A 22,255-nucleotide genomic window follows, 5' to 3' on the forward strand; every position below is an offset into this window, starting at 1 on the left:
ATTAGTTCAGATGACCAAGGCTGATGATGAAACAGTTGACCAATTCATTGTCAGATTTGGGAATATCAAATAGAGGATTCCTCCGAATGAGAAGCCAAGCAACCAACAACATCTCATTGATTGGTTTATTGATGCCATGCCAGCAGACTTGCAATTCGAGCTCACTCAGGCGCTTGAACTTAGTCACATGGGATGAGCTAATATCTCAAGCGCGCAACATGGAAGATTAGTTATATTTATCTTATTATGAAGCTAAAGCTCAAAGACGAGAAGGCATCTAATGCGAATGAAACGGCGGATAAGCCCACTGGGAGGGGATCCAGTAAGAGTTCTTCAACCTGTTGCCTCTTAGTGAAAGCATTTGTATCATGAAATAAGAATACCCCTCGCTCGAAAGAGCCAACAATGCTGGTGCCGGTATTCGCAGGAATAGAAGAGATAGAAACGAGCTACCGGCGAAATGTTTTTGGGGTCATGGAGAGCCGGAACAGAAAGAAAAAATGCCTATAAAAATAAGGGGAAAGGCAGACATAGAATAAAGAAAAAAGGAGGAAGGCAAAGTGGAAGGTTCGTCTAGGGGAGTATCGTAATCATTACCGCTCCTCCAGCCCTTCATGCCGCCTATCGTTCGTCATTATCCACTTCATAGGGGCGGTTTCCATCGGGTTATCCCTCTGGGTTTGCACCTGGGGTAGGCCAGGCCCTACCTTCCTGCCTGAAAGGGATATCCGTGATGTGCCACAGAGCAATTGAGTTTAGAAGCTCCCCTTGTTTGAAATCATTCACTAAAAAACGCCTACCTCTCCACAAAGCGAAGAATTTTGTTTGTTTGGATCAACAGACAAAAAAGCTGGACTTTGACTGAATCGACAGAAAGAACTGAATCTACAACAGCTCTGCAATTGGGACTGCTCTAGCAGCTGTTCTGGTCTCTGGTATCCCGGCCTCTGCTTCCTTCGCTACTCACTCCGCTGCGAGAAATGCTGCTCGTTCCACTGGGTGGGTCTACTACTGCTTGCTCCGGTTCTGCCCCATCCACCCGTTCTCGTGCGAAAGGCAATCCACGTCTGTGATATCGTACCCATCTCCATCGAATCAACTTATTCCATACTGCTCGCATGAACCGCTTGCAATCCGGATTCGGTGAGGGAACGAAGGGACGAGAACTCTACCAGCCGGGTAAGGCGGCCGTCGATCGATGAATTGAGAAAGATAGGACCCGGGATTCCATTTCATTTTGTGGTAAAAATGGGACGGGAACAGATGGGAAGTGTGTCCCCGGTTCTATTCCCTTTTTTGTTCGGATGAGACGGCAGTGAGCAATCGATAGAGAGCAAGGGATGCTAGCGCTCTGATCCTAGTATTCCTCGCTTCAGTTGGTTCAGGAAGCTTTGGCATCGGGAAGCATTAAGCAAGAGCGAAGCGATAGCTTCGCGTTGTGTTTTTTGGAAACACCTACTTTTGCTTGCCCTAAGATCTAAAACAGAGGCGGGCTTGCCTGCGCTCCCGGTCTATTCGGCTCGGCGAACCTATTCTCTTCTCTACTAAACTAACCACCTGAGCCAACTCGAGAAACGAAAACTAAAATGACAATCCATTCTATTGTTATTCAAAAATTACTGAGTACGAACGCACATCTAGGCCGTCGGGTAGCTGCTCACCATTTCAAAGTCTATATCTGTGGTTCCAGAAATGGAATTGCTATTCTCGATTCAGATAAGACACTGATTTGTTTACGAAACGCTTGTCATTTTATAGGATCTCCCATTCGTCAAAAAGGCCGTTCCTTCTTTGTAAATACCAATTCGTTATTCGATGAGATAATAGAACAAATGGCGACGAGAATCGGCTGTATCAATGATTCTCAATGGAGGATCGGGGGGTTTTTGACCAATTGTTCAAGTCCGAAAAAAATCCGTTCGAGAAACAAGAAGATCAATTTCGGGTCGAACCAACAACCAGATTGTGTAGTTATTTTTGATGCAGATAGAAAGTCCTCGGTCATACTTGAAGCTGATCGATTACAAATACCTATTGCATCTTTAGTGGATTCGAATATCCCATTGGGATCCTATAAAAGAATCACTTATCCCATTCCAGCGAATGATCCTATACAGTTTGTATATCTATTTCGTAATTCGATCACGAAAACAGTTCTTCTTGAACGGGGAAGAATCGTTGCGATGAAGGAGACTGTGGGAGAAGAAAAAGCTCATAGACCAGAGCTACTACAAGCACTTTTAGATAAAGGGGGGTTAACTAACGAAAGAAAGATGGAACTTGTTCCCCACCCAGGAATAAAACCACATTTCCTTGCTACTAATCAATTTAGGCGCCCTTTCATCCGGGAATTTAGGTCTACCCCTTATTACTCTTCCCCACTCGAGCTCTTCGAGGCCGTCGCCCCATTCCTCAATGCTGTTAGCACTTGGGCTGGAAGTTCGATGGCGAATGGTGTATCGGGGGTGACAGATGGAAATGTGGGGGCTAATAGTCTGCCGGGGGCGGAGGTGATTCCTAGTTCCGGAACGACTTCAACGGGAATACCACCCCTGCTCTCCCTACAGATCCCAAAAGGGGGCCACGGCCACCTCGCTTCTCTTTTTTTTGATAAAGACCTGGTGCCCGACCGGTCTTCTCTGCCTGAACAAAGCGGAAAAGTGGTCACGACCGAACCGCAAGTTGACCACTCCAGTACCGCTACTCCGGGAGCATCCGCTGCTCATAACTGTTTTGAAGAAGGGTGGGTCGAGAGCGAGAGAACCCGTCTGAACGACTTCCTTCAGACGGAACAAGACCTTTGGGGAGCACCTCAACTGCCAAGGTCCCCCTCTCCCTCCAATGATTCCCAAAAGCTGTTAGACGCTTTTATTGCGCAGGAGACGGAGGTGCTTTCTACTGAAAGGACCACTGCAACAAAATCCCCACCCTTTGGTGGCCCTCCGGCTCACGAGGCGTCCCCGCCCCCGCCCCCGCTAGCGCCAGCACCGGCGGAAGTACCCCACGCCCCCCATAATTTTGACCCCAATTTTCCGGAGAAAGAGATTGGAGGAGAAACCCCTTCTCAAATCTATAACAACCTGGTCATCGCTAGCTCGTCGAAGAGAAGACCTCCTTCGCTTGATTTGCAAATCTTTAAAACTTGCGCTATCTTTGAGGGCAAGAGCAAAATACTCCACAAAATGAATGACCTTGATCCTGGTGGAGGCTGGCTTACACGGGGGGCTAAAAGAATAAGAAATAGGATGGGGAATGAGTTTTCCCCGGATACTTTGGGTGAAATCCTCCAGGATCTCGAACGTAGTGGCACCGGGAGCTCCCACTTTAAGTATTTTTTCAAGAGAAGAGACCAGGGATTCTAGTCTTTTTTTTTTTTTAGAGGTTGACCAAGTGCCGCCTGTCGGTCAAAACGACCGACCCCGGACGTACCCACCCGCGTGGGGAACCGGGTAAACAAAAGCCGCGATTAGAATAAAGGGAGTTCGCTGGGATTGTAGTTAATTTACCTTTCCAGAGGTGTTGGTTCGAGTCCAACTCGGGGCATGGCCTTGGTCATATAGACGTCTCGACGATCTTGCTCGGACCGGGCTTTAGTCTTTGGTTGTCATCCTGAAACCAATGGTTAGAAGGGCCAACTATGTATCAAAATGGAAACGGAGATTGCGTATGGATGGATGAATGTCGAACATCTCGGATGAATCCCCTGCCAATATCTTGGTCTTTTAGATAAAAAGACCTTAGTACTTCATGTCCCTCTTTAGGGGAAAAAAAACCAGTGTTACACCCCCACCTCCCCGAAAATCAAAAACACCGAGTAGCCCGGACTCTAACAAATTATCATTCTAGTTTAAGTAGGATGTCTAAATAATACAATTAATATATTTATACAAATCTAAAGATTTTTATTTTATTAGTTTATACATGTATTAAAATGTTGTTAGTGAGAGGGGTCAGGTCACACTAGATCTGATCCACACGGTAGGGCAACGGGAGGCTAATTGATAGGCATGGAGACGATGCTCCTATACTATCAAATATATCCGGGGACGCTACCGGCTAATACGGGTATGCTACCTGCTAATACGGGTACGCTACGTAAAACCGCTTAAGTTTCTTTCCTATAAGATAGACTTAAGGTACGATACCTGATAATACGGGTACGCTACGTAAAACTGCGGAGGTTTCTTTCCCACCAGATGGACAACAACAGTCTGGCTCAACCTGCTGCCTAAGCAGGCTATGGGATATAAAATAAATGTTGTTATAATTGATACAAAAGTTTGCCATGATTATGAAGTTCCTACTAGAGAAGTTTCGTAAATATATGAGTAATCTATTGATCAATAACACTGATCACCGACTTGGAGAAAGAGAGAGTAGTATATCGTTTTTTCGTGGTCGTCGTATAGATTCGTATCTAAACCCATATTATGAAATGAATCGTGGTGTACCTCTATACACGCGCGAGCAGCTTAAAAGTGCGGAACAAACAATTGAAGTGGATCGAGTGATACGCACTCTGGGCAGGCTTAGAGTAAGATATGGTGCTGAATTTGTAATGCTAATATTGGAAGAGGCACGTCGAATGAGAGATCGAGAGCGGGTGGTCGAAATAGCATCTACGTTGAGACAGCGGTTTTCCCCGTTCCCTGCTGGTGACTACCTTTCATTGGCTGAAGAGCGCTCTTTCATTTCAGGTATAGTAAATCAAGCTCTGGAGAGGGATAGGTGCAGGGCTAACTTACAACCACATAACGTCATACGGCCTCAAAGAGAGCCATCAGTAGTCTCAACTACTGTGATTACTCATGACGTGAGGACGCATCCTCCCGAGCATCAACCACTTATCCCATTCTCCCGGTCCACGAGGATAGGATGTGGGCTTCCTCTAATAGCTGATAAATCGTCGTCTGGTACGGAGACCACAATACCGTCTGGTACGGAGACCACAAATCCCTTTGGCACTTTCCGGGTACTCGTACCAGTCTTCTGTGTTATTTCTAGTGTGTGGCTCAAATATACGCCAATAGAACTAGCCGATATGATAAGTCACACGGGGAACTTATTGGAGTTAAATTGGGTTAGAGAGCTGCTTGGGTATGATGCCACAGGCACTGAAATTGTAAACCCTCGGGCTATATCCGAGGCCCGTCGTGTGGTGGAAGAAGTAGTATCTAACGAATTACCTGACCCGATCGTAGATGAATTCATAGTAAAGAATCTTCGGGAGGGGTCAGCACATAGGAGTACCTTGCTGCTGGGTGGTCTCCTCATTGCATTCATAGTACAGGGGGCTATGGGAAATAACAACATAACAACTAACCCATGATGAATTTTCAAAGATATTGGTATAAGTTAATAAGTTTAATTTCTAATACTAGTTATAAGTCCCCTTATAAGGGATTGAGAATTGCAGAACTTACATTTAGAGAACCATACGTACTATGTATTGATTATGAAATAATAGCATTAGCTGTCATGCTACTCTTATTGAAGTGCGCTTACCCTACAGGTTCATCTTATGGTAAGTTTACCATAGGATATATTATGCGTATTCCGCCATACAAAACCTCTAAAGTTAAATTTAGAAGTAAAGATACAATATCATATATAATAGGTAACTCTATACCTTTAATAGATAAAAGTGGTAATATGAAACCTAACATGGATGTCTATGCTCAGATTTTAAGATATATCATCCAAAAAGGTGAGGAAGACCCTAATAATGTGCTTACAGGTATCTTCATTCGAGTCTATCTCAATGGTGATCAGGAATCTAGTGAAATAGAGTTGCCTCTGAGCTACTCTGAAATAGGTGATCTAATCGAGCAATTAAAGGAAGCCGGCGTAGGTAGTGATGAACCTAGAGAGGTACAAGTAATAGGGCAAGGTAAGAAGCATTATTACAAATATATAACAGCACTCAAACCGAAGAGTAAGGTTAAAAGGAGGCCTTTCATTGTAGCCGATATAGAAACGGTTCTAGTCGATGACAATCATGTACCTTACGCTGTGGGTTTCTTAGTGGTCCGGCCGGGTGAAGATGTAGCTTCCATACCTTATTATATGTTAGAAACCTATTTCAGTGAAGATCATAAGTCTTTTATACCTAAATTTGAGGATAGGAGTAATAGAATTCTATATCTCTTTTTAGAGCGTATAGAAGCAGTTGTGAAACAAGATAAATCAATTCGAAGTATTTACTTCCATAATTTATCACGATTCGATGGTATTATATTAATTAAATATTTAGCTTCAAAAGGGGAAAGGTATAAAATAAAACCTCTTTTGAGGAACCATCAATTATATAAGTTATCAGTGTATCTTGGAAAGAAACTCCTCTTCACTTTCAAAGATTCATACACTCTGCTTCCTAATAGTCTGGCTTCATTGTCCAAAACATTATGCCCGGAATTAGGTTCGAAAGGTTTCATCCCACATGACGAAGTGAAAGTGTCAAATCTTCTTGATAAGAGTGAAGAATTGTTAGAATACATGAGACAAGATATCCGTCTCTTAGGTGGTGTTATGCTTAAGGCTCAAGATATTTATAGGAGTCAGTTTAATGTTGAGATCGAGAAACTCTTGACAATATCAGCGCTAGCTCTTTCAATCTATCGTACGAACTATTACGATCAAGAAAGTAGTCCTATCCATATACCAAGTAGAAACGAAGATAGTTTCATTCGGGGTGGTTACTATGGAGGTCATGCGGATGCATATATACCATATGGTGAGAATTTATATTATTACGATATAAACTCTTTATATCCTTATATCATGAAAGAATATCCTATGCCGGGTGGTAAACCTGTATGGCAGGGTCATTTGGAGGACCAGGATTTGTCCTCCTTGTTTGGATTTATTGAGGCATATGTAGAGTGTCCTAGTCATATTAATCGACCTTTCCTCCCTTATAGGGATAATAATAATACATTAGTTTTCCCAACTGGTAAATTCGTAGGTGTCTATTATAGTGAAGAGTTGAAATTTGCCCGCGATTTGGGATACAAGATTATACCACTAAGGGGGTACTTGTATGAGAAGAAGATAAGTCCATTCGATAAGTTTATAACAACCGTCTACGGAAACAGACTAGAAGCAAAGAAAAGAGGTGATGATGCTATGGTATATGTGTACAAGATACTAATGAACTCGTTGTACGGTAGATTTGGTATAAATCCTGAAAGTACTATAACTAAAATATGCGATAAAGAGGAATATGAATCTTATTTTTTAATGGATGATTTTATTTATGGGGATAAACTGAGCGATAAATATTAAAAAGTCTCTTACGTTAGCAATAAAGTAGATGTAGCCGACTCTGAGTGGAATCCACCCCGGATATCGGCTGTTCAATTGTCCGCTGCTATTACTGCTTGTTCTCGTATTCATATGTACCCATTCATATCCAGACCCGACTGTTACTATACGGATACAGACTCTGTAGTTCTAGGAAGTCCTCTTCAAGAAGATTTAATCTCTTCCACGGAATTGGGTAAGTTCAAGCTGGAGCACAAAGTCCACAAAGGTTACTTCTTAGCACCTAAGGCTTATGCCTTAGACATGGGCCATGATGACCCTATAATTAAGTATAAGGGTCCTGCTAAAGGCTCTGTCAATTTAGATTGGTTTGTGTTACAATACAAGGATCCTTCTCTAATAAAGGTTGTCGACATTGATTCGTCATTCAGTATAAATTGGCATACACTTGAAATAGGCAAAAAGGAGTCCCAATACCGCCTGGGAACCCCTGCGAGTTCCAAAAGAGACCCTGTGTATGATGAGAACAATAAGTGGATAAACACACTACCTAAAGAAGTAATTGACTTTTGTGGTCAAGATAACACTATTCTCAAATTAGTGTTAAAAGAAGAATCTATATATAGAGAGCTGTTAACCGAAAAAGATCAGGAAATCGTCAAATTAAAGCAAGAATTACATAAAGTGCTTGCCTATAAAGAGCAAGATGTTGCTAAACATCAATCAATGAACCCATCCTCGGATGCTGCTGCTAATCTTCCTGATGCACCGCGCACTGAATCTCCAACCGTATTAGACCAACCTACTCTGTACAAGGACCCACCCAACAAGGTGAATAAAAAGAACAAGGTGAATAAAAAGAATGCTAAGAAAAAATCAAAGGATGATGATACCTAAGGCACGTAGTTCTTAGTGAGCTTTGCTACCTATGGCACCACCCTCAGCACTTCGAATCGGTTCCTAGATCCAACCCCGTCAGATCTAGATCCGGGGGATCTTGAGCAATGAACTCTAACTATAGGAGAAGGAAAGGTTTCTCTTTTCGATCCCATCTCTGTATCAATGTCGTACGACTCCTTTAACATCTCTTGATGCCACGGGGTGCCCTTTATACATATCCCTCCTATGAGAGGGCTCTCTATGTCTCTTCCCAATGCCCCACCTACCCCAGCTCAATCGCGAAGGTTGGTTTCTAGGGATACCAGAAGTAGAAACGAATGGGTGGGCCATCTAGAATATGGGTTGCTTCCCCGTAAAGAAGAATGAAGGGTAATATTATTTTCGAAAAGAAAGATGCCGTGCTCCAGCTAACCCAATTGAAGAAGATGAGGATAAATCGGCACTAACTACCTTTTTTGAGTTTGGGCAAGCTGATGATGATGAGTCGAGCCAACTTGGTACTTAGTAGTGAACCTTTCTCCCAGAGGAAATAGCTGGTAAATCAATTTTATTCATTCTAAACAGTTGTGCTAGATGCACACTCCCACTAACCGGAATAGAATCAGCAGTTGAAAGCTCTGTTCGTTATGGGTTAAGTAAATACCTAGTAGAGGTACAACTTTGGTAACCGAACCTGGCCTAAGGGCTCCACCAGCCCCTGATTAACAACCTAAGAAGTCAGTTCGGGATGGAATTGAATTGGAATCAGCTCTGATTCTATATTTCTGAGTAACCGGATCATATCCGGACCTTCCCACCTGGTTGAGGTGGAACCCTCGGACTATTGGTAGGATAAGGAGGCAATATTCTACAAAGGTATTAACTGGCTTCGGATGCCAAGTCCATAGACTAATGATCGTGGATGAATAGGAGGTATCGCAGATAAAGCGGAATTCGCCTTTTCTAACAATGCTTTGCCTCTCACCAGGAGGTAAAGCGGCTGTTAAAGCAATCGGGCAAATGCGTGTATACTAGCTTACTAGCTTTAGTAGCTTGTGTACTAGCGTGTTAAAGGAAGCAGGGGTACGCGGATTTGGGATGCTAACTAAGTAGATGCGGAAGCGAGGCTTGCTTGTTAAAGCAAGCGGGCAACAAGTGGATCGGGCTAACGGTTTATTTGCTCGTTAGGCTTTCCTGTTCGAGCAGGCATAGGAACAGTTAAGCCAGCATAGAGCTAAGCTCAACCAATGGGCTATTTGCTATAGTTCAAAGCCCTGTTCATAGAAGGTCCGGAGACATGAGAAGGTGGTTTACTTACTTGCTGCTTTTAAGAGCAAGGCGGTCTAGCTGCTGTTCCAAAGCTTTCATGCCACCTAAAGGGAGAACGAGATGCGAACAACGGGCAAAGGAGCAGATCAGGTTGTTTACTTACTTTTGTACTAGCGTGAGCGTACTTGTGTGTTAAAGGGGTACTTTATTTGGGCTGCTAAGTAGAAGTAGAAGCTATAGGCGAAGGCTTTCGCGCCTTGCTGTTAAGTAAGGTGGAAGCTAGCTACTTGCTTGTTAAAGGTGCTTGCCCGCGGCTATTCGTAGATCTGGAGTTCTGCCCTATAGCCGATTGTGCTACTTTCAATCCTTAGTTGCGGTTGTGTTGCTTATGAGCGTTACTACGCTTTCTAAAGCCTTTCTCTAACAAGCGAGTAAACTAAACTCTTCCCCTAACAAGCCAGATAGGGAGGGGAGTGTAAGCCTAAAGCGAGGCCAGTCGAAGATTGGTTTGCTAGTATGAGTTAAGCGAGGGCAGCTAATCCGCATAAGCAATAGAGCGTGGGAATCCCATGTGTAGTTAACCCATGCGTTGGCAATGCGTGGTAATCGAGTTCAAGTCACAGAAGTAAGCCAATGAGGTGAGGTAGCGCAGTAGATGTGGCAGTAGCTGATGTGGATAGGTTAAGGTAAGGATGTGGAAGCCCACGGAGCGGTAGGAGCTACAGTAAGAGTTGTTCTTGCTTGTTGTTTAGTAGGTGAACTATGGTATGGCAGTTGAGAGTGAGCTAGGTTTAGTCTTCCCCGTAGGCCAGGTAACAGACAGGGCTAGGTCTCAGGTAAGCTACGTTGAGAGGTTCCTTTAGGATCTGAGCTCGGGTTCAACGGTTGATTGGGAGATAGTTGAGGAGAGGGCTGTGGTTCTATTGGATGAGGACTGATAGGCTGTTGAAGAGAGCTCCGCATAAGAGTTTTCATTTTCGGAGCAGTCAACTTGACAGTGATCATCATTTTTGCTTTCAAAGCTAGCAACAGGATGCAAAAAACAGCTAAGAGAAAAATATAGCTAGTCATCAAATGAGTAAGGCCACGCGGCTGGGAAGTCTTCGTCAGGCAAGGGGCGTGACATGCTCCCCCGCCTAATCATCTCGACGCCCTCGGCGAGGTAAGGTTACGAAGTAACATCCCTCCCCCACTCAAGCCGAGAACCGTCTAATTAAGTCACTGTGCCTTGTTCATTGGACCAGGAAATCACCCCAAACACCAACAAATAATGCCGTCTTCGGCATCCTGTCGTGCCTAAGACCAGCGTTGAGACATGTCTTCCACACCGTTGCCGGCTACAAACACGCCCGTAATAGGAAAGTTACTTGTGTATGCCCTCAACTCCGATATCGGCTAGCACTCTGGAGTGCCAGGTTTCTTGATCGAAACCCTCATCCCTGAAATCTTTAATGCACGGGGCCAATCGAAGCCCTTTTTCGAAAGGGCAGGTAGGGTCCCAGTGACTCGACTTCATTCCCCTTATGAGCTCGATAAAGAATGCTCCAAATGGCTTCACCATATATATGGGAAAGCGACATCGAGGATTTTCCCTTATGAGCTCGATCAATAAGTCGCATTTTGGCTTCGGACATAGATGCAAAATGGCATCAACCGAATCCCCCTCATAGGCTTGATCAATAATGCTCCAAATTGCTTCACCATATATAAGGCAAAGTGACTCGATCAAGCTCCCTTATCTTTGGATACGATCCGGCCTCTCCCAACATGCTCGAAAGGCTTATCTACGTATTAGGCCTTTTCCAACCTACTCCAATCATAAGACAACATGCTCTTCAATCCAAGCTATCCTTTCTTCCCTTTCCAGCCTTCTCGTTGAAAACAGCTTTGCCACTTCCTAGCTCCTCGCTTCAGGAGAATCCTCCGAGCGAAATGCAGCTCTAGCTACACGATCCTTCTTAAAGCCAAGCTCCATTAGCTCCGAAGTCAGCAAGCTTCGACTTGCACCTTTCTCTCCGACAGACATCACAGGAACGATCTTAAGCTAACTAGCTAACAAGCCACTCTATTAGGCGACCTTCCCTTTTTGCTCATAAGTAAGTTAGCTCTGCGGTCAGTAAGCGTAGAAGCGAGTGTTTCGGGTCAAGTCAAGAATCGATTTATCTTAACGAAAAACGGCTTTTCGGCCCCCTCACTGCTTTCTCAACGTGGCTTTAAAGCCCCGCTATTGGCCTTCTCCGCGTTTGTTTCAGCGGATTATTCCGATTAATTAAGCAGATGGCACTTCTTCCTACCTCTGCTTGGAAACCTTAGCTTGACTTCATTCTTTCAAATAAGAATCATCATTCATTCTAGTTCACGTTTTCAGCTTTAGTTATCACTTCTAGCATCTTAGCTTGAAGATCTAAGTTTCTTTTTATTAACCTCTTTTTCTTCTTAATTAAAGAAAAACAGTTGGAACACGGTCTCATAGTTATCCCACACGGCAGCTTTTGATTTAGCAGGCAAACCGTCGAGCCCTTGTGCCTTCCTCGCCCCTGAGGGTTGGAAGCTAACTGCCGGTTCGCCGTCGTCACTCCATTCCCCATCCAAAAAGAATGGCCACAAAGAACCACTCGTTTAGTGAAAGGAGAGGCCTATTCATAGAGCTGGGTGAGGAGGCGGTACAGGTGAGCGGGTTAGAAAGAAGTCTGGCCCGAAAGCAACAGGGGATCCCCCTCTTCGCCCCGATGACCCATACTTAATCAGGATCCATTACGCACAATATGCCGACTCCTACTGGGAAGGGTACTCGTTGAGCTCACAGGAAGGATTCATAGACGTCTCACTCGCTTCCTACGATCCAGCCTTCTCCGGGGCCGATGCTTCTCACATTCATCATGCGTCCATCGGGGTCTGTAACTAGGTTTTCGCGTCTATAGAGGTGCCCTTATGTTATTGTCTCTCGATCATTCGGTTTAGTTGTTCATCGGACCTATGATTTCAGGGATCGCTCCACTCCTTGTGCAAACGCTCTTTGCGGGTCTCCTTCGTGCACCGAAAGGTCTTGTGGTAGCGCTACATAGAGGGCTGTGTGTCGGGCGATAGAGTAAAACTCGGCCCCCTACTTCGCTATAGCTCACCCTCGTTTCGCACACCGTCTGGGTAAATGGATCTTTGGATACGGTTCATTCTAAACGGTTTGGCACCCTCTGGTCAAGGCAACCATAGCCAAAGAAAGAAAACCAAAACAGCCGGTTCCGACCTTGAGGTCTATTCTCGTCTTTCCCCTTATGTACCGCCAAGCGGGATACAAGGAAGCGCCTTACTTTGAACATAAATAATATCTCAAACTCTTAACCTTCCGACCGATCGATGGTCATGAACCTTTTAATATTATTACGGACAAACAAGAGTTGGCACCTGAGAGAACTCAGTACGGAGAATGTCAGTTCGGTGGTGATGTATGGGATGCCCGGGCATTGATTGAGAAGGACGCGGCGCATCAGTTCTATTAGCCACTGCTCTCATAACAGACAAGAGATTCGGCACTACAATCTCGTCCAGCTATAATCACTTCCTCAAAGAAAGCTTAGGGCAAGGCCACTTTCAGCAATGGGAACCCAGGCGAGGCGAGGGATGAACCTCAAGTTGCAAACAAGACAGATGACATCGGTAATGGTCGAGATGAGATTACAGGCCTTACGCGGCTAAAAAGGAAAGAAAGCTCATCAGATAGACCGCCTCTAGTAGCTGTCTCGGATGAATGAATATAGTCTTTATTATCATTTCTGTTAACGCATTTGAAGTTAGACTTTCCATTTCCCCCAGTGTAAGTCACTGTCCTTGAAACCACTTATAGGAGTGGACTTGGGCTCCTTCGTTAGACTGATTCTTTCTTTCGAAACTTCATTAACAGAGGAAAATTTCAGCTGACTGACTAAAACAAAACAAGCAAACAAACAGCTCCTTAAATAAAGGGAGGCAAGAGGGCAGTAGCTTAAGCTTACTCAAATGGGCTTTCCGCTACTAAGAGTTGTTATGATTCTCTTTATGAGTTGTTCACGGGATTCTTATTCTTTTCCGAGGGAGAGATGGCATGACTTCACCGGAACAGTAAGTTGATCCCCTCGAAGACGAATTCATTACATCCCAGGAAGTTGACTGGCGAGACCTTAGGCTCGGAGGTGGCTGTCCTGCTTCTCTTTTAGGAGAGATCGAACCAACCGTGGACAAGTAAGTTGATTGTGTAGTTCCGGATTGAGGGACAACCGACCTTACCCTTACCTTAGATGGGGCTACTCGCTTTGATCCATGTGCCCAGAAGTGGTATGGCTATGCCTGCGTCTTTCGACGATAAGACAGACCTATGACGGAAATGGATTGAATCTTCTTCCTCAAGGAAGTAGAACTCTTAGATCACTTCCAAAACGAAACCTCTACTAAGAGAATCGACGTTTAGGGATGAAAATAGCGTCCATAGACGGACCCAAAGACGCATTCTCATGCATGCATTCATGAGCCCTTAGGAACGAAAGCCAAAGTCGACTATACAGGATATATAAACCTCAATGGGAGTGACTTTAGTTCAGCCCTTTAGAACTGGTTACGTGGTTGATTAGATCCAAACCGAAACCGTACCTAAGAAAAACTCACTTTTAAGGAAGCCAATGAGGGTGCAAGCATCATAACGCGAATTCTAAGGCTGACGAGAGGCCTTCTGGCTTCAGACTTAAAGTAAAGTACCGATTGACTTATTCAACTGATTCCGAAACTCCTGCTGCCGAAACTAGAACTGCTGAAAGGGCTGAACCAACGGCGCTTCCAATCCCACTTGGTGGCGCTTCCTCTCCTGCTTAGTCTCACCACTTCCTTCCTCTTCCTCTTCCGCTTGGTAGAGACAAGAACCTCTTCCTTTCGTACGTAGACTAGACTTCGCAGATTCCATCTCCTATCCCTAAAGGGGTCCTCTTTTGCATGATTCGGCGGATTCGATTACAGCAGATGTAGGTAGTACTATATCTTCGGGATCTTCGGGCATTGTTACATCTGACGATGCCCTTGCTTGATATGGAAGACTTGATCACCGCTTTTATGTCTTTGATACAGACAGCACTCTAGGGTCACAGGTAGCGTTGGGTTGGCTACGAAGCCTTTCTCTGGAAGCCGTCATAAAAAGCTACAGCCAACTAGCAGACAGAGCTAGTATCCATCGTTCAGATACAGTCTGACTCTTCCGATAACAGAACTGGTGTCAACTAAGCGAAGAAAACAAAAGAAGATCGTCGAAGGTGTAAAGACCGAAACCTGGAACCGAAGGACTTCTTTGCTAAGGAAGCAAGCGAGAAAATAGATATGGGAGGGGCTTTGCTCAATCCGTAACCAATCGATTACTGGATGGAAGAATGGGAAGCTACGAAGGCAAAAAAAGAAAAGCGTTGACCAAGAACAAAGAACAAGAGCTAGAATGAAAGGAATCGTAAAAGAACTCTCCTTCTCTTTTCTGCTGACTATGTAATACAAAAAGATTAAACATCTCTCCTATCACTGCCATCTCTCGAACTGCTGTTCCCACCTCTGGATCTGCCTCTACTCTGGTTAGTACTGATGCTATTGCTGAAGCTTCCGGCTCTCCCCCGGCTCTGGATCAATTGATGTTGGATCTTGACCTGGAACAGAGCGAGGGTAAGTGAGGTAATTTTAATTCTATTTTCTTTTTGATATGGAATTTTTTCGATATGAAACTGGAAATGAAACTATTGGCTCTCAAACGGACTTTGCAACGGCTGGGGCAAAGACTCGGGTAGTGCTTCTTCAACCGGGTTCTGAGACGCTTATGCACCTGAATTTGCTCGATTCTGAACTTGAACTCCCTTCCCTTTCCTTTGGGAGTGATCTATGAGTGAGCTCTCTCGATTGACTATGAGTGATTTCCTTCGTCTTGATGGAGTCTTTTCCTCTGATCCTGTGTATGTGGGTGGGTAACGTGTTTCCTATCGATTCAGTCTGAGCCCCTAGCTTTAGCTTTCCCTGTGTTCCCTTGCTCGGCTCGAGTGAGCTCTCTCGTTGCGAGTGTGCCTCTTCCCTGGGATTGAGTGAGCGAAAGCCTAGATTATGCGAGGCGTGGCTCTTCCTTTCACTTCGGAAAGAAAAGAATTTATGTCAATTTATTTGAATGGAGAAAGAGACTCCTGGAAAGTGCTTTATGAGGGCTTAGATAAAGTAGAATTTAAATGTGGAGAGAAAGGACACAAGGCAGTGAATAGCCTTAAAAAGTCAAAGGAAAGCTTCTGATGCGGCATCTGAGGACAAGAAGAGAAGCTCTTCTAAAGGCCGAAGAGAAGCCTTGTTGAGATAGGGGTTGTTTTCATAGAGAAGGTAAGGAGAAAGAAAGTCCGGCAAAGGTGAGGGATCCGGAATGCTTCTGGAAGGTATGCATGGTCTTCTAAAAGCAAAAGACAAATCTTTTATGAACTAAAGAACAATAGGCATATTGATTTCTTATATGTAACAATCAGTACTTCCAATTTCTATACTATCTTGTTAAAGAGAAAGACTCTTTCTGACTATGATTGAAGAAAAGAAAGGCACTTGGCATGCCGGTGATGTTGCTTCTTTTGGGCCTTCAAAAACTTCAATGCTTCATGATGGGAGAACAAAAGAAAGTCCCTTTGAATGAGATAATGGCGCTTGCACGATCGCATCAAACTCGACGTCATAGGTTGCGCTTCTTTGCATCATTGACTTTTTCGCTAAAGAATGCCTTAGGTTGTCCCTCTTGACTTAGGACAGCGCCTATACCCAAGTGCGAAGCCTCGCAATCTACTTGAAAAACTTTTTCGAAATCCGGCAAGGCGAGTATAGGAGCACTTTTCTTTTCTCTTAAGGCATCTTCTTCTTGACTAAAGGGAAGCCTTCGTCGCCTGCTTTAGTCCATTCGAAGCTCCCTTGCTTCATGCAATCGCCGATAGAAATCGCCTTCAATTCCGTAGAAATCGCCGATAGAAAGTAGCTAGACCATGGAAAGTACGAACTTCACCAATGGTCTTGGGTCTAGGCCACTCGACTATAGCCTGAACCAACTCTTGATCGACTTTAAGGCCATCGGCGGACACGACAAAAGCGAGAAAAATCACGCTATCGGTCACAAAGATGCACTTGAAAAGATTCATAGTGAGCTTTTCTCGCCGTAGGATTTCCATCACCTGACGGAGATGATTTAAATGGTCCCGTTCGCCATAACTAAAAAGCTCTTTCTCATCTACATAAAGCACTACGCACTTAGCAATGAGAGGTCGGAGCACTTGGTTCATCATCTGCATTCAAGTACTTGGAGCATTGGAGAGGCCAAAGGTCAAACCAAGCCATTCGTCAAGTCCATCTCGCGTCTTGAAAGCGGTCTTCCATTCGTCACCCGGTCTAATCCGGATTTGATGATAACCACTTCGTTGGTCGATCTTGGAAAAGACTTTCGCCCCGGTCAAGATGTCGAGCATATCGTCAAGCCGGGAAAGCGAGACTTTCTGCTAATCTTGTTGATGGCACGGCTGTCCACACACATCCGAAATGATCCACCCTAACCTAGGCTAGGTTAGGGGGGCCGGAACCGGACATGGTGACATACTCTCTCGAATCAGCCCCTTCTTCAAAAGTTTGCTAACTTGTCGATTCAACTCGGCGTGCTCCATAGGACTCACACGGTATGCAGCTTGCTTTGGCAAACTCGATCCCGGAAGACATAGACATCTTTGATTTTGTATCTATTTCATATAGTTTTTGATAATAGTCATCTTTTTGCATAGTCAAGAGATTCCCCTATACTCAATTATGGCTTCTGTTCACTACTCTGGGCTTGCTATTCTTCTTTGAGTGGCAACTAAACTATATGAACCCCATCTTTCCAAAAGGAATAGGTCTTTTCCTTTCCCCAGCGAATGAGTAATCAGATGTAGGCTATTTTAATTCAATAAGTTTTCGCAAATAAATGCCTTTAGACCAGTTGTCCGTCCTTCCCTGAAGGAGGACTATACTGAGGACATCATGAGGTTCTTTGGGTGGTCTCATGATGAGATGAGACACTTTATGCTTGGGAGATCCTTAGATGTCCTTGCCATAGTACGAGCTTTTGGGGATCATAGAATAGGTAGTAGGACCTATCACTCTCATAGGGAAAATGCTTTCCTATTTTGCATCCTGTCCAGATTCCTTCTTCGTTCTGGGGCTCGTGGAGCCTCTCCAGCTATCATAGATGTGGTCCACCAGCTTAAGAAAGGGTATTATCTTATTCCCACTGTGCTGGCTGAAACGCTGAAGGGTCTTGACGTTATGAAAGAGACCCGTTCCCACCAAGGGGAGACTTTTACTGGGAGTCCTTATCTTCTTCAGGTAACCTTCCTTGCTCCAGAATTCTATTATTCATGGACAATTATTTGCAATCTTCTATTCACTTGAATGACTCTTGGACTTTGCTGTTTAGGTGTGGTTATGTGAGCGCCTTCGGAAGGTGAAACCTGTGACGAACGACCGCTTCCGGGTGAAGCATTACAGAGTCCGGACCCTTCTGGTGGATTTTTACAATGTCCAGGATTGAGCTGAAAGGCTAGGGACTCTGACAGACACGGACGTGGAGTGGCATTGCGGGTGGTGGAAGGATGATAGTCCTATTTCAAATTCTCCGGGTTATAACTATGTTCGGCTGATGGGCCTAACCCATACTTCCTTTTATCTTCCTTCTTATATTCAGAGGCAGTTCAGACTTATTCAGGATGTTCCACCAGTGGTTGAGGCCTACAAGATAGGACCTCCTGAGGCTTTGAATCCCGAGCTGGTGGGGTACATAGCTGAGCATTGGTATTGGAAGTTTCATTACGTGGACAGGGAATTTGTGGAGCCGCTAGACGCTCCAACTGAGGGATATAAAGAATGGATGAGGACACGAGCGGGTCTGCCTCAGCGTCCGAGAAGGAGCCGGTTTAGAGGGGAGAGTTCGGGTACAAAGAAACCCAAAGACGAAGATGATGATGATCCTGCCACGATCCGAGCCAAGATAGCGGTACTTCAGAAGCGCTTGGACGATATGGAGGATATAGACTAGGGTTATGTCTTTTCTGTTTTTACCTAGGATCAGCTTTGCTGTATCTTCCCTTCTCCTTTTGTCTTTTGTTGTAAATAGTGTGAAATGAATGAACAAAGGGCTTTTGTTTTTTATGTATAGCAGTGACCGTACCTGAAGAAAAATTCTTAAAGTTGCCTACGTATCCCTGGATGGTTCAGGGAATCAGGTCTTACGTAGTTCAGGGTACAATGGTAACCTTTAAACATGATATTTCTTGAGTTGGTCCATATTCGTCAAATAACGCAACTCTTCCCCATCAAGATCCACCAATCTGACGGCTTTTCCGGGAAGAATTTCTGTGATGGTAAAGGGGCCACTCCAATTAGGCTTGAACTTGCCCCGTGGATCATGAAGGGGTGCCCTCTGTTCTTTCAGCACTAGGTCTCCAACTTGCAGCTGTCGAGGGTGAACCTTTTTGTTAAATGCTCTAGCTACCCTGAGTTGATATTTATTAGTATGGTCTAGAGCACGCATTCTTTTTTCATCAATAAGGTTCAATTCCTCATATCTTCTCCTGAGCCATTCTGCTTCAGGGATCTGGCTTTCCATGAGGACCCTTAAGGAAGGTACCTCCAATTCGACTGGAAGGACTGCTTCCATCCCGTAAACCAAAGAATATGGCGTTGCCCCAGTAGAGGTTCGAATGGAAGTTCTGTAAGCCCATAATGCGTACGGAAGTTTATCAGCCCAATCTGTGTTTCTTTCGGCCATCTTCTCCAGGATGCGCTTCATGTTCTTGTTCGCAGCTTCAACTGCCCCGTTGGTTTGTGGTCTGTATGGCGACGACTTGTGTCTCTGGATCAACAATTTGTTGCATAATCTTTCCACTTGCCCCTGGCAGACAAGCTACCTTGATCCGAGATTTGTTCTTGAGGCATGCCGTGGCGGCAGATGATATTCTCTTTAAGAAACTTTGCCACCTTGGCTGCTGTGAGCTTGGCATATGACTGTGCCTCAACCCACTTGGTGAAGTAGTCGACGGCCACTAACACGAACTCATGTCCATTAGAAGCTTTGGGGGTGACTTTTCCTATAACGTCGATACCCCAGGTTGCGAATGGCCATGGCGAACTGAGGGTGTATAATTCTGAAGGAGGTACACGTATCAAGTTTGCAAAGACCTGACATTTATGGCATTTCTTCACATATTCTGCACAATCTGCTTCAGCGGGTATTCCAATAATACCCTAGTCTGAGTACCTTCTTTGCAAGCATCCTTGCACTCATATGGGGTCCGCATATATCCTGGTGTATTTTATCCATGACGGTTTGTGCCTGTTCTTCATCAACACATAATAATTGTATCCCGTCGTAGGATCTCTTGTACAGGATACCTTCGAGGAGAATGAATTGTGTTGCATATCTTCTCTGGAAGCGCCTCTCTTGTTTAGTGGCCTCTTCAGGATACTTCTTTTCCTGGATATAATCCACGATGTTAGCATACCATGGTCGACCATCTATTGTAAGAGCATTTATCTCATGGTAAGCTGGTTGTTCTCTTTGCTCCACAACGAATGGTCGAATACAATCATTTGGGTTGGCATCGACCATGGAAGCTAAGGTTGCCAATGCATCTGCAAAACGATTGTAATCTCTCTGGTAGTAGTCGAATGAGATGCTATGAAATTGTTGCGCAAGACTCTCAACGTACTCTTGGTATGGTCTCAACTTTTCATCTCTGGTCTTCCACTTCCCTTGCATTTGGCAAATGACAACTGATGAATCTCCATAGACCTCTAATTTCTGGATTCCGATTGATATGGCCGCCTCTAAACCTATGGCACAAGCCTCATATTCTGCTATGTTATTTGTACAACCTAAATTGAGCCTGAATGCCAAGGGTATATGAGATCCATCTGGTGTTATCAGAAGTATTCCTGCTCCATATCCCCTTTGATTAGCTGCTCCATCAAAGAATAACTGCCAAACCCCTACTGATTCAGTGGTTTCAATGTTAACGATATCTTCATCCGGGAAAACGTCCTCTAGGGGTCTGGTTTCAGGGATTGGATGGGCTGATAGATGATCAGCGATGGCCCTACCTTTGATAGATTTTTGTGTGACATGCTTGATGTCAAACTCTGAGAGTAATAGGAGCCATCGAGCGAGCCGCCCTGTTAGCGCTGGTTTCTCAAATAGGTACTTTATTGGATCCATTCTGGAAACCAACATCACAGGATGGGCAAGCATGTAATGTCTCAGGCGCTTCGTAGCCCATATTAACGCTGCACAAGTCTTTTCCAGGGCTGTATATCGTTCTTCGTATCCAATGAATTTCTTGCTCAAGTAGTAGACGGCTTGTTCCGCATGTCCTTCTGGACAATGCTGGGCCATCATTGATCCCATTGATGTCTCTGTGACTGATAAATACAGCAATAGGGGTTGCCCAGTAATAGGTGGCATCAAAACAGGCGGATTAGTCAAATATTCCTTGATATGATCAAACGCCTTTTGACACTGTTGATTCCATACTTTGGGTTGATCTTTCTTGAGTAATTTGAAGATAGGCTCACAGACAGTAGTTAGTCGGGAGATAAATCTGCTGATGTATTGAATCCTCCCTAGGAAACCCCTTATTTCTTTCTCCGTCTGAGGAGGAGGCATTTCTCTTATAGCCTTTATCTTGGAGGGATCTACCTCTATGCCCCTCTCACTTACCATGAAGCCTAGAAGTTTTCCTGCTGTTGCCCCGAAAACGCATTTCTGGGGGTTTAGCCTTAATTGATATTCTTTGATCCTTTCTAGAAACTTTCTAAGAGCTTCCACATGCCCCTGCCTAGTCTTTGACTTGACAATCATATCGTCAACATAGACTTCCACTTCCTTATGTATAAGGTCGTGGAGTACTGTGGTTGCTGCTCTTTGGTAGGTTGCCCCAGCATTCTTGAGTCCGAATGGCATCACCTTGTAATGAAATGTCCCCCATTGTGTGATAAAGGAGGTCTTTTCTTTATCCTGGGGTGCCATTATAATCTGGTTATAACCCGAGAAGCCATCCATAAAAGATAGGAGTGCGTGCCCTGCCGTGTTATCGACAAGGATATCGATGTGTGGTAATGGGAAATCATCTTTAGGGCTTGCTTTATTCAGGTCCCTAAAGTCCACGCACATTCTAACTCTGCCATCTTTCTTTGGGACGGGTACTATATTGGCCAGCCATTCTGGGTATTCAGAAACTTCTAATAATCCTGCGCGGAGTTGCTTTATGATTTATTCTTTTATCTTTAGAGTCCACTCAGGCCTCATACGTCGAAGCTTTTGCTTGACTGGTCTTACATCCGGGTACAAAGGAAGATGGTGTTGGACAATATCTGAGTCAACTCCTGGCATATCTTCATAAGACCAGGCGAAGACTTCTTCAAATTCCTTTAAGAGTTCAACTATTTGGGAAGTTTCTTGCTCAGAGAGGGATGCCCCAACCTTAATTTCTCTTGGCTTCTTAGCTGATCCTAGGTTAATAACCCTAGATTCCTCAAGAATTGCCTGTGCTTTCTTCTCTTTACTTTGTTGGATTAGCTTAAGGAAATCTGGCAAAGGGTCATCATCATTTCCATCCTCGAGCGAGGGTGGCTGAGAAGAAGAAGAAAGAGAAGGAGTGGAAGAGGAAGAGGCAATATACGCAAAAGGAACTTGCTTATTGATGCTGGAAAGATTTACATTGTAAAGAGTATTTACAGACCCTGACAAAGGAGGTACAGACTCTATGGACTGGGACTTGGTACTAGGTCCGAGCTCTGCTTCACTTTGATC

General features: G+C 44.5%; 3 protein-coding genes across 3 annotated transcripts; 2 read left to right on the forward strand and 1 right to left on the reverse strand.

Moving 5' to 3' along the window:
• The first annotated feature begins 1,134 nt into the window (after positions 1-1,134).
• Positions 1,135-3,362, forward strand: LOC122647133. The gene has a single exon (XM_043840621.1). It carries the CDS (start codon positions 1,587-1,589, stop codon positions 3,360-3,362), a length of 1,776 nt encoding a protein of 591 aa, XP_043696556.1. The 5' UTR covers positions 1,135-1,586.
• A 2,302-nt stretch (positions 3,363-5,664) lies between these two features.
• On the forward strand, positions 5,665-8,160 carry LOC122647134 (DNA polymerase-like). The gene is given in 1 exon segment (XM_043840622.1): positions 5,665-8,160. A coding segment is annotated over 1 exon segment (2,496 nt).
• A 10,543-nt stretch (positions 8,161-18,703) lies between these two features.
• Positions 18,704-21,642, reverse strand: LOC122647135. Its single transcript, XM_043840623.1, has 3 exons — positions 19,706-21,642; positions 19,426-19,626; positions 18,704-19,300 (listed from the first exon to the last, which is right to left on the reverse strand). The coding sequence occupies exons 1-3, from the start codon at positions 21,614-21,616 to the stop codon at positions 18,704-18,706; spliced, it is 2,709 nt and encodes a 902-aa protein (XP_043696558.1). The 5' UTR covers positions 21,617-21,642.
• Between the last annotated feature and the right edge of the window lie 613 nt (positions 21,643-22,255).

The sequence above is a fragment of the Telopea speciosissima genome, unplaced genomic scaffold (assembly GCF_018873765.1).
Source record: "Telopea speciosissima isolate NSW1024214 ecotype Mountain lineage unplaced genomic scaffold, Tspe_v1 Tspe_v1.0012, whole genome shotgun sequence".
NCBI lineage: Eukaryota > Viridiplantae > Streptophyta > Magnoliopsida > Proteales > Proteaceae > Telopea > Telopea speciosissima.